The following is a 12,386-nucleotide window of genomic DNA, read 5'->3' as shown; positions in this document are numbered from 1 at the left end:
AGGCCATCAGGAAGGGGAGTTCCAGGATTTTGACCCAGCAACACTGGAGGAACGGTGATATATTTCCAAGTCAGCGTGGCAAGTGGCTCGGAGAGGAACTTGCAGATGGTGGTGTTCTGATGTATCTGCTGCCTTGTCCTTCCAGATGAAAGTGGCCGTGGGTTTAGAAGGTGCTGTTTGAGGGCCTTTGGAAAATTTCTGCAAGCAGCAATGGCTCACAACCCATGAGACAAAGTTGTTTTCCTAATCTCTGTTTAAAATGGGCACCCCCTGATTTTTAAACAGTGAGCACAGATCCTAAGGCGTGGAGCTGGATGAACACAGCAGGCCAGGCAGGATCAAAGGAGCAGAAAAGTTGACATCAGCTTTCCTGCTCCTCTGATGCTGCCTGAGCTGCTGTGTTCATCCAGCTCCACACTGTGTTATCTCAGACTCCAGTATCGGCAGTTCCTACTATCTCTGAGCACAGGTTCTAGATTGGCTCACGATAGGAAATATCCGTTCCACATCTATCAAAAATCCAAATCCTCTCTAAGTGTCGCTCAATACCTCGACTTGGAAAATTATCTCAGTTCCTTCACTATCACGGGCTAAATTCCTGAAACTTCCCTCACTAACAGCATTGTGGCTGTATCCACATCACCCCAAGGACTATAACAGTTCACGATGAGCAGCTGACCCGATCCATTTCCACAACAGATGGGGTCTGGCAATAAATGTTGCCCTTGCCAGCAATGACCAGAACCCAACAGTGAATTTAAAAAAAAAGTTCTAGTCGTTCTTGAATATAAGCCCACTCTTTTTCAACAAAAGAAAAGAAAGCTGAGCAAAACTCATCAAGTACTTCAATTTTCACACTCTCCATTAGACACAGGACAATGAAATACTGCAGCCAATAAGCTAAAAGAAACCCTCGATTTTGAGCAATGCAATCTATAAAGCTTAAACAATTTAGCAATATTTATACTCGCATTTCTTACCACTTAGTTTGTCCTGTTTGGAATAGGAATAGTGTGTGTGTTTGAAAAATCACTGTTCCATCTTTGATGAATAAGTGCTAAGAACCCATGCTCAGCCAGTTAGATTAGATTAGGTTCCCTACAGTGTGGAAACAGGCCCATCGGCCCAACAAGTCCACACCGCCCCTTGGAGCATCCCACCCAGACCCATCCCCCTACAACCCACACACCCCTGAACACTACAGGCAATTTATCATGGCCAATCCACCCAGCCTGCACATCTTTGGACTGTGGGAGGAAACTGGAGCACCCGGAGGAAACCGACACAGACACAGGGAGGATGTGCAAACTCCACACAGACAGCCGCCCGAGGCTGGAATCGAACCCGGGTCCCTGGCGCTGTGAGGCTGCAACACTAACCACTGAGCCACCACGCCGCCCCAGGCTATCCAATTAATCCTATTTGGCTGCTCTTTTCCCATATCCCAGTGATTATTTCCCCTTCAATTATTTATCTAACTTCTTCGTGAATGTCACTACTGAATTTGTGTCTATCATCTTTCTTGGCAGTGCCTTGAGTAACTCATTATTTAAAGTTTTTTTGCTGTAAAATTGTGTCGCTAGTCGGCATGAGTCTGAGTCCTCAGCTTACTTTCTGCCACCTCAGTTTTGGTCATGATTTTGTGTACCTCTAGCAGTGGGTTTTGATGGCCTGAATGATCTTTTAACTTCATCCCATACTTTTGCATGTCTTTACTTCTGCTGAACCTGAATCACAGCTTGTTGAGATTCCATGCAAACAACGATTTCTGAAGAAGCACCAACTTACCCTTCTGGGATGTTGAATGGAATCGGAGATGCTGGGCTATAACCTGGACTTCCAGCCGGGCTCATACTTGTGCAGGGTGGGGCATCAGGCCAGGGAGAACACTAATTGAAACAATGAAGGAATAATCTATGAAGTTTATGTCAAGATAGAATCTCCACAACCCGTACAGTTAATAAGGGCTAATGCCTCACCTCAGTTAGCACCGTGGTTTCATATGCCAGCTGGTACTTGGACCTCTCCTGTGGAGACCGTTTCTCTATTTTCTCCTTGTCAGTTTTCAGTTTCCTGTCGGCACCTTTGGGCTGGATTTCAACAGATTACCTCGTCATCATTACATTGCTAGTTATTGAAGCTTGCTGTGTGCAAATTAGCTGATTTTACAATAGTAAACACCTTCAAAAAAATTACTAGGCTATTGAAATACAAATTTTTCTATAACTGAGGAATCTGAACTGACTGCTCCTGCTGAACATCCAGGAAAATTTTGTACAATGGTCTAGCACTCATCTATCCAATGTTCAAGCTAAGAGTGTCTTTGACTTGGAACACATTCCATTGGCAGTGGAAGTGCTTCCAAAAAACTGATGTCTTGATTCCATTCTCCTGAATGTTTTCAGCATCAGGACCTCTTTAGTTCCTCAGCCCTTTAGGTGTAAGGCTGGAAGTGTTGAAGGCCTATTGGCACATCACAGCCACACCCAATAGCCATACACCAAAGGGTTCTTGTGGTCCAGTGGTAATATCTATACCTCTGGGCTAGGAGACTTGGTTCAAGTTCTAGAGGTGCAGAATAACTTTTCTGATTCAGGTTCTTAGGAAGAAGCGAATCCTACACTGTAGGTCAGCAGTGAGGCATTGGCATCCTGGCTAATAATCTACATCTTTTTCCTGCAGTCAAATAGGACTTTTCTTCTCAGTTTGTTTTAACTTGTCCTTTATTCCTCCCTGAGATGTTGTTGGGAAGACCAGCAATTCTTGCCCTGTAGCCCTTGAACCAAGTAGCTCACGGGCCATTCAGACACCCCTGACCTGAGAACTGCAGCCTGCACTACGTTATTGGGTCCTGTTGCCCCTCCCTGTCACAGGCCCTGCTTTGCTGTAGACCCCAAGAGAGAGATTTAGTGAGTGTGGCAGATTTCCTTTCCTTAAAATGAAACATCCTGAGCCTCATGGGTTTTTAAACCACAATCAGTGATAGTTGTTATGGTCACCATCACTGATACTAGTTTTGTTTCATTAAACTTGAACTCCACCAGACACCCTGTTAGGGATTTCAGCCTGTGACCCCAGCCTGGGCCTACTAGGGGAGCACCATTACCACTATATCATAGACATTCTAAGGCCTATATAGTCCACATCAGCTCAATACCTTGAACAAAAGAAAATAAGCAGAAGCTTATGTGATGGGACTCAGGTGGATCCAATGAATCCAAAAGGAGATGATGTAAGAAATATAAATCCATAACAATTGTTCCTAAATTCTTCATCCAACTACACGGTCAGATTGCTCACACAATACAGCAAAATCACGTGCCACATTCTGAAGCACAGAATTCTGCAGCTCTGGGTTGGTTTTTGACAGTGATGAATGGGTTATAACCACCTTCTGTTCTAACTGCCATGGGAAAAGTTCAGTACCTTAAATACTTTAACCTGACAGCTTGCAGAGTGCAGATGCTCAGTGTAGTCTCCGTTCTCACTCAGCTTGAAGGTGTCAATCTGAATTCTGAAGGGGACCCCTTTCTCGCCGCCATTTTTCCTGGGGGTGAATTCTGTGCTGATGCAGTGAACCTGAAAACAAAGGTGTGGAATTTAATAACAGGTTTCCAGTCCTGATCGATATTCCTTCATCTGTGGAAGTAAGTCTGTTACTTCTTGGTGCTGGAGTGTGACTCAACGTCTATAAGTCTCAAAGCGATTTAAATAGAACTCCATTTGCAACATAAATGGACAAGGACATTAATATGTTATGCTGGTCAATTATAGAGAGGAGGTAAATATTGGAGTTGTTGCAGCATGGAAGGCATCACAGTCTATGTGTCTATCCCACTCTTGGTCTGATTCTGTAGCTCACTCCTGACTAAAAGTGAGAAATATTCCACTCCTGAAATTGAAGTTATTAAGGCACTGACTGCATGAAAAAAAGTTCTTTAACCTTATTTTTTAAATAAATGAGACAGTAAGATAAATTGTATTAAAACATACTCTTTTTCTTGTTGCCTATTCCTAATTGACCTTGAACTGAGTGGTTTGCCAGGACACTGTAAGTTATGTGTAGGCCAGACCAGGTAAGGATGACCAATTTCCTTCCACAAAATACATCAGTAAGCCAGTTGGATTTTAAAAACAACAAATGACAATAGCTTCTGTGGTCACCACCACTGATGGTTAGCATTCAATTTCAGACTTTATTAATTGACCATGTACTCTACCAGCTGCCAGGATGGCATTTGAACCTACATCCCCAAAGTATTCTCATGCACCTTGAGAGTACTAATCCAGTGACACTATCACATCAGCCCCTCTGTGTGTCACTTAATTGTGATCAATGTGGCCTTCAACTTTGTTGGGTCATTCAGTACCAAAGTTTGTCGAACATTATCTTCTGTGAAGTTGACAAGAAAACTGTAAGGTGGAAAAGAAGAGATAATGAATTGTTGATATTCTTGAGGCAGCTCAGTGCTATAACTGGTTGAGTTCCAAAGTGTTGTGCTATGGATTGGCGGGCCATCAGGTTTTGCTGAGTCAGAGACGTCGACATGATACCAGAGAGGTAAGGAAAACCTAAATATGATTCATAATGACGGCTGCTTCCGTGTATTATCTGATCATGAAGGTGGATCAGGAAGTATAAAACCTAGGAGCAGGTCACTGCCCTCCTAATGTGGCCCAAGGAAGCAAGGGGATGAGGATCTGGGATAAATGAATGGTGAGAGGCTTGGGGACAAATATTCTAGAGGGATAACTGTGGGGAAGGGTGACAGAAAGTAGAGTAGAAGAGAAAATTAGAGTAGAAGCAATGCGAAAGGAGAGAGAGTGACATGAGAGTAAGGGAAAGGGAAGAGGATTGATCTAGAGTGAGGAAGACACAAACCTGAATGGAGAGAGAGGTTTGTTTCTTTGGATCCCAGAAAAATTCCGCAGCATTCAGCAGCATGGGGGTTACCCGTGGGTCCACAATTCCAACTGACAGAGGAATATCTGAATTGAAAAAAAATCATTTTGAAAAGAGAGAGAGAATGTCACAGTGTTAAAGAAAACCATAGCAAATGATGGATTAGTCTGACTAAGTCAGAATGCTTCAGACCAAAGAATCATTGCTGGCTGAAGGATAGTAGGCAGTATACTGCAGGCCCCTGTTTCTACGCTTTGATTCAACTGCAGTGAAGATAATGGCCTTGATAGAAGCTTCCCCTCCACCTTCCTCCTACCCTTGATGGCAGCAAGAGAACTGAAGTCACAGAGCAGTTGCCAATAAACTGCATCATGGAACTTGTTAAATGTACCGATGCAGGACTTCATTCTGAACCTCAAACGCTTCTTGTGATGCCTTGCTGATTGTTTATGGAAGCAGGCTGCTTCTCTGAATGAATTAAAACCTTTATTCCTCTGCGACACTGAGCTACTGTATCCCAGCTCTAACAAGCCACTCTAACTCAAAATGAATTGCTTTTGCTTTTTTTGTAAAGCCCAGCGAGAACTGCCACCAATCTGGGAGACAGCAAGAGAGCACAATGCTAGATTGCTTTGTACTGTCTGAACACCCATCCAGATTTATTCATGTTTTGAGCAGAGAGAAAGAAACGGCACAATAGCATAATTAGTAGTTTTTTATTGGAATGACGATTAATGAGAGCTTGCCCAGCTACTTCTGCCAAAGTCTTCGAAAGGGATAGTCCTTGTAGCTGATGGATACATTTATCTGTCTTATATTGTGTCCTTCTGTACAGACAATGGTGACAGAAATTTGGTGAGAACTGGAATATTTTCAAGTGTTAAAGATATTTCCGCTTTTCTTCAAAGAATTGCAAACAATTTAATTGCAGAGGATGAGCAGGTCCTTGGTGTAACAATAAAAATGTCTATAATGGGCGTTATGGATTTGGATTTTACTGCCTGACAGAGAGATCAAAACAAATTGAACAGTAGATCTCACAGAGAATTGAATAAATAATGAAGAAGAATACCTTGCGAGGAAATAGGGCAGGAGGAGGGGAATGGGACTAAACGGATTGCTATCCAAAATAGTGGGTACAGACTTAATAGAACATAGAACATAGAACATTACAGCGCAGTACAGGCCCTTTGGCCCTCGATGTTGTGCCGACCTGTCATACTGATCTCAAGCCCATCTAACCTACACTATTCCATGTACGTCCATATGCTTGTCCAATGATGACTTAAATGTACTTAAAGTTGGTGAATCTACTACCGTTGCAGGCAAAGCGTTCCATTCCCTTACTACTCTCTGAGTAAAGAAACTACCTCTGGCATCTGTCTTATATCTTTCACCCCTCAATTTAAAGCTATGCCCCCTCGTGCTTGCCATCACCATCCTAGGAAAAAGGCTCTCCCTATCCACCCTATCTAACCCTCTGATTATTTTATATGTCTCAATTAAGTCACCTCTCAACCTTCTTCTCTCTAATGAAAACAGCCTCAAGTCCCTCAGCCTTTCCTCGTAAGACCTTCCCTCCACACCAGGCAACATCCTAGTAAATCTGCTCTGCACCCTTTCCAAAGCTTCCACATCCTTCTTATAATGCAGTGACCAGAACTGTACGCAATACTCCAAGTGCAGCCGCACCAGAGTTTTGTACACCTGCAGCATAACCTCTTGGTTCCGGAACTCGATCCCTCTATTAATAAAAGCTGAAACACTGTATGCCTTCTTAACAGCCCTGTCAACCTGGGTGGCAACTTTCAAGGATCTGTGTACATGGACACCAGGATCTCTCTGCTCATCTACACTACCAAGAATCTTACCATTAGCCCAGTACTTTGCCTTCCGGTTACTCCTACCAAAGTGCATCACCTCACACTTGTCTGCATTAAACTCCATTTGCCACCTCTCAGCCCAGCTCTGCAGCTTATCTATGTCTCTCTGCAACCTATAGCATCCTTTGTCACTATCCATAACTCCACCGACCTTAGTGTCGTCTGCAAATTTACTAACCCTCATCCAGGTCATTTATGAAAATGACAAACAGCAGTGGACCCAACACCGACCTTTGCGGTACACCACTAATAATTAGTCTCCAGGATGAACATTTCCCATCAACTACCACCCTCTGTCTTCTTTCAGCAAGCCAATTTCCGACCCAAACTGCTATATCTCCCACAATTCCATTCCTCTGCATTTTGTACAATAGCCTATTGTGGGGAACCTTATCAAACGCCTTGTTGAAATCCATATACACCACATCAACCGGTGAACTCTCATCTACCTGTTTGATCACCTTCTCAAAGAACTCAATAAGGTTTGTGAGGCACGACCTTCCCTTCACAAAACCGTGCTGACTATCCCTAATCAATTTATTCTTTTCTAGATGATTATAAATCCTATCTCTTATAACCTTTTCTAACACTTTACCAACAACTGAGGTAAGGCTCACTGGTCTATAATTACCAGGGTTGACTCTACTCCCCTTCTTGAACAGGGGAACCACATTTGCTATCCTCCAGTCATCTGGCACTATTCCTGTAGACAATGACGAGTTAAAGATCAATGCCAAAGGCTCATCAATCTCCTCCCTGGCTTCCCAGAGGATCCTAGGATAAATCCCATCCGGCCCAGGGGACTTATCTATTTTCCCACTCTGTAGGATTTCTAATACCTCTTCCTTGTGAACCTCAATCCCACCTAGTCTAGTAGCCTGTATCTCAGTATTCTCCTCAACAACATTGTTGTTTTCTGGAGTGATACTGTTGAAAAATATTCATTTAGTGCTTCCCCTATCTCCTCTGACTCCACGCACAACTTCCCACTACTTTCCTTGACTGGGCCTAATCTTACTTTCGTCATTCTTTTATTCCTTAAATACCTATAGAAAGCCTTAGGGTTTACCCTGATCCTATCCGCCAACAACTTGTCATGTCTCCTCCTGGCTCTTCTGAGCTCCCTCTCTAGGTCTTTCCTGGCTACCTCGTAGCCCTCAAGCACCCTAACTGAGCCTTCACATCTCATCTTAACATAAGCTTTCTTCTTCCTCTTGACCAGAGATTCCACTTCCTTCGTAAACCATGGCTCCCGTGCTCTACAGCTTCCTCCCTGCCTGACAGGTACATACTTATCTAGGACACACAGGAGCTTTTCCTTGAATAAGCTCCACATTTCTAATGTGCCCATCCCCTGCAGTTTCCTTCCCCATTCTATGCTCCCTAAATCTTGCCTAATCTCATTGTAATTGCCTTTCCCCCAGCTATAACTCTTGCCCAGTGGTATACGCCTATCCCTTTCCATCACTCAAGTAAACATAACAGAATTGTGATTGCTATCACCAAAGTGCTCACCTACTTCCAAATCTAACACCTGGCCAGGCTCATTACCCAGTACCAAATCTAATGTGGCTTTGCCCCTTGTTGGCCTGTCTACATACTGTGTCAGGAAGCCTTCCTGCACACATTGGACAAAAACTGACCCATCTATAGTACTCGAACTCTAGTGTTCCCAGTCAATATTTGGAAAGTTGAAGTCCCCCATGACAACTACCCTGTCTCTCTCACTCCTATCGAGAATCATCTTAATGAACTGAATGACCCCTCTCCCTGCTGAATTATTCTGTGTTTCTGAGATAATGGGAACTGCAGATGCTGGAGAATCCGAGATAACAAAGTGTGGAGCTGGATGAACACAGCAGACCAAGCAGCATCTCAGGAGCACAAAAGCTGACGCTTTGGATGAAGGGTCTAGGCCCGAAACGTCAGCTTTTGTGCTCCTGAGATGCTGCTTGGCCTGCTGTGTCCATCCAGCTTCGCACTTTGTTATTCTGCGTTTCTGTACACTTTATGAGCACTTTTCATTATCTACAGTCCATATGCCATCACTGCACATGGCAGTTGGGAACTACACAACTGTTTGCAATGTTTTGTATATATTAACATTTTAATCATACCATCCCTGTCAGTGAGATATTTGCCAGTTCAAGCACATAATAGGAGGGTTGCAGTTTCTCCAACTATGTTTGCATTGAAAGGACAACCTCTACTTTAAATTTGATTGATTTTAAGAGTACGAGTGTCTAAAGGAAAATTATGTTTTTAATTGTAATGTACCCTGGCATGATCCGAAAGGGTGTGTAAAACTGGCTGATGGGAGTTATAGGTTCGTTATATAAACACTTGTAGAACTCTTTCAATAGCATCAAAATAAATTTATCGATCTCTTATTGCACAGCTGTTTGCTCTTATTGCTGTTTGTGGGATCTTACTCTGTAAAAATGCTGACATCCCAACAGACTTAGCACAGCAAAGGGCTGCTCTTTCATTAGAAACAAACAACTGGTGATGATTTAACCTGGAGGTCACCACGCCTCCGGTGAGGGGAAAGGTTGAGAAGCCACATACAGCCAGTGTGAGAACTGAATGACAGGACAGCTGGTTTGCGATACAGAGAGACAGAGTCATAGAGTCCTATGGAAACAGTACGGAAACGGCCCTTTTGGTCCAACCAGTCCATGTTAATCATAATCCTAAACTAAACTAGTCCCACCTGCCTGTTCCTGGCCCTTATCCATCCAAACCTTTCCTATTCATGTATACATCCAAATGTCTTTTAAATGTTATAATTGTACCCACATCCATCACTTGCTCAGAAGTTCATTCCAAGTGCGTACCACCCTCTGTGTAAAAAATTTGTCTCCTGTGTCTTTTTTAAAATCTCTCTCCTCTCACCTTAAAAATGTGACCCCTACTCTTGAAATTCCACATCTTAGGGAAAAGATAGCTACCATCAACACTAGAACAAGAACAAAAATTGCTGGACAGGCTCAGCAGGTCTGGCAACATCTGTGAAGGAAAAAACAGAGTTAACGTTTCGGTCCGATGACCCTTCCTCAGAACCCGACCTGAAACATTAACTCTGTTTTTCCCTTCACAGATGCTGTCAGCTGCCTGCTGAACCTAATCCTAGGCCCGAAACGTCAGCTTTTGTGCTCCTGAGATGCTGCTTGGCCTGCTGTGTTCATCCAGCCTCACATTTTATTATCTTGGATTCTCCAGCATCTGCAGTTCCCACTATCTCTGACTGCAGTTCTTTCCATTTTTATTTACCATCAACTCTTTCTGTACCTCTCATTATTTTACAAACTTCTTTCAGGTCACCTTTCAACCTCTCACGCGCCTGTGATAAAGGTCCCAGCCTATCCAGCCTTTCTACACAACTCAAACCTTCCATACCCAGCAATACCCTGGTTAATCTCTTCTGAGCCCTTTCTAGCTTGATAATAACCTGGGCGACCAGAGATGGACACAGTGTTCCAGAAGAGACCTCATCAATGTCCTGTACAACCTCAACATAATAGCCCAACTCCTGTACTCAAAGGACTGAGCAATGAACACAAATGTGCCAAGTGCCTTTTTAACCACCCTATCTATATGTGACACAAGATTTAAAGAATTGTAAACCTGCACCCCCAGGGTTCCTGTTTTCTACAACACTACCCAAGGCCCTATTATTAATTGTATAAGCCTTACCCTTGTTTGTTGTACCAAAATGCAATGCCTCTCATTTAGCCAGATTGAACTCCATCTGCAATTTTTCAGCGCATTGACCCATTTGATCAAGATCCCTCTGTAATCTTAGAAAACCTTCTTTACTACCTACAATGCCACCAGCTTTGTTGTCATCTACAAACATACTAACCATACTTTCTATATTCTCATCCAAATCATTTATATAAATGACAAACAAAAGAGCACACAGAACTGATCCCAGTGGCACACCGCTGGTCACAGGGCTCCAGTCCGAAAAGCAATCTTCCTCCATTACTCTCTCTCCTGCCGTTAAGCCAATTATGTTTCCAATTGGTAAGCTCACCCTGAATCCCATGTGGCCTAACTTTACTAATTAGTCTGCCATGTGGAACTTTGTCAAAGGCTTTACTAAAACCCAAGTAAAAAATGTCTACTGCTTTGTTATCCTCAAAAAAGTCAATCAAGTTTGTCAGATGTTATTTTCCTAACACAAAGCCATGCTGAATATCCCTAATCAAATTTTGCTCCTCTAAATGTCCACAAATCCTATCTTTTGTAATCAACTCCAACAATTTACCCACAACTGAAGTTAGACTCATAGGTCTATAGTTCCCCGGTTTCTCCTTATCTTTCTTACAACATTAGCCACTCTCCAGTCATCAGGCACCTCACCCATACTTATAGATGATGCAAATATATCTGCAAGAGGTCTAATAATTTCCCCTCTTACTTCCCACAACATTCTGGGATGTATTAGATTAGGCCCCAGAGATTTACGCACCTTCATATTCTCTAAGACCTCCTGAACTTCCTCTTCTATAATGTAAATTGTTTTTAAAACATCAAAGTTTATTTCTCTGCATTCTCTAGACTCCATTTCTTCCTCCATGGTAAAAACTGACATGAAATAATCATTTAGTAAATCTCCCATTTCCTGGAGTTCAACACAAAGATGATCTCCTTGATCTTTAAGAGGCCCTATGCTCTCTGGTAGCCTTCTTGCTCTTAATGTATTTATAGAATCTCTTTGAATTATCTTTAACCTTATCTGCTAATGCTAACTCATATCTCCTCTTTTCCTTCCTGATTTCTCTCTTAAGACTACCCTGACACTCTTTATATTGATTAAGAAATTTAATTGAACCAAGTTGCCTATATCTAAAATAAGATTCTCTTTTATTCTTGACTAGAACCTCAATATCTTTCTTCATTCATTGTTCCTTAACCTTACCAGTCTTATCCTTCACTCTAACAGAAGGAAAAAGCCTCTGAACTCTCAACATCACTCCCAGAGGAAGTAATGGAGGCTGGTACAATTACAACATTTAAAAGGCATCTGGATGGATACATGAATAGGAAGGAATTGGGGGGATATGATCCAAATGGTGCCAAATGGATTAGGTCAGATTGAGATGTCTGGTTGGCATAGACGAGTTGGACTAAAGGGTCTGTTTCCAAGTTATATGACTCTCAGGCTCTATAAACACAGAAAATGAATGATAAACATGAGCTATTCAGTCATTCAATCCTGTGTAGGATGACTGAGATAACAAAAGCTGCTTTTTGTTATTTCTGTCTCGTTAGTGCCTTCTTGTACGATGAACAACAAAATGCTCTGATGTTATCAGATGTCATGGGAACAAGTCTCAATGTGTGCAATAGAAACAAGACATAAGGTGAGCACAAGTCTGCCTTCCTCCTGTACAGCCAAGTCATTAATCAACACCTGACAAGTTCGAGCATGAAACCTTACAAATACACACTCTGCAACATTGTCCCGATTTCCATTTTGGGAAATTGTAATGAAGCCTACTGATTGTTATGCCCGAATTCTCAACATGTGCTCTCAGACAGGCAGTGTTCCTCACTGGCTGCAAAGCCAGAAAGTTATCCTCATATTTTCA

The 12,386-nt window shown here is 42.6% G+C and overlaps 1 protein-coding gene across 6 annotated transcripts in view; it reads right to left on the bottom strand.

Annotated features, from left to right (window-relative positions):
- LOC125466122 (transcription factor CP2-like protein 1) overlaps positions 1–12,386 on the bottom strand; it is a 43,729-nt gene that overhangs the window by 22,226 nt on the left and 9,117 nt on the right. For 4 of the 6 annotated variants that reach the window (XR_007250385.2, XM_048560304.2, XM_048560300.2 and 1 more), the window contains exons 5-8: positions 4,883–4,989; positions 3,427–3,579; positions 1,980–2,090; positions 1,789–1,889 (exon numbers count right to left, since the gene is read on the bottom strand). Coding sequence is in view for 5 of the 6 variants with exons in the window: in XM_048560304.2 (XP_048416261.2) it covers positions 1,789–1,889; positions 1,980–2,090; positions 3,427–3,579; positions 4,883–4,989 (472 nt within the window). In the remaining variant the exon portion in view is untranslated. The remainder of the gene's footprint in view (positions 1–1,788; positions 1,890–1,979; positions 2,091–3,426; positions 3,580–4,882; positions 4,990–12,386) is intronic. The other 2 variants (XM_048560301.2, XM_048560302.2) reach the window with 2 other exon arrangements.

This window comes from Stegostoma tigrinum, chromosome 31, assembly GCF_030684315.1.
Source record: "Stegostoma tigrinum isolate sSteTig4 chromosome 31, sSteTig4.hap1, whole genome shotgun sequence".
Taxonomy (NCBI): Eukaryota; Metazoa; Chordata; class Chondrichthyes; order Orectolobiformes; family Stegostomatidae; genus Stegostoma; species Stegostoma tigrinum.
Note: the sequence above shows the minus strand (reverse complement) of the source record. Positions and strands in the feature narration are given on the sequence as shown.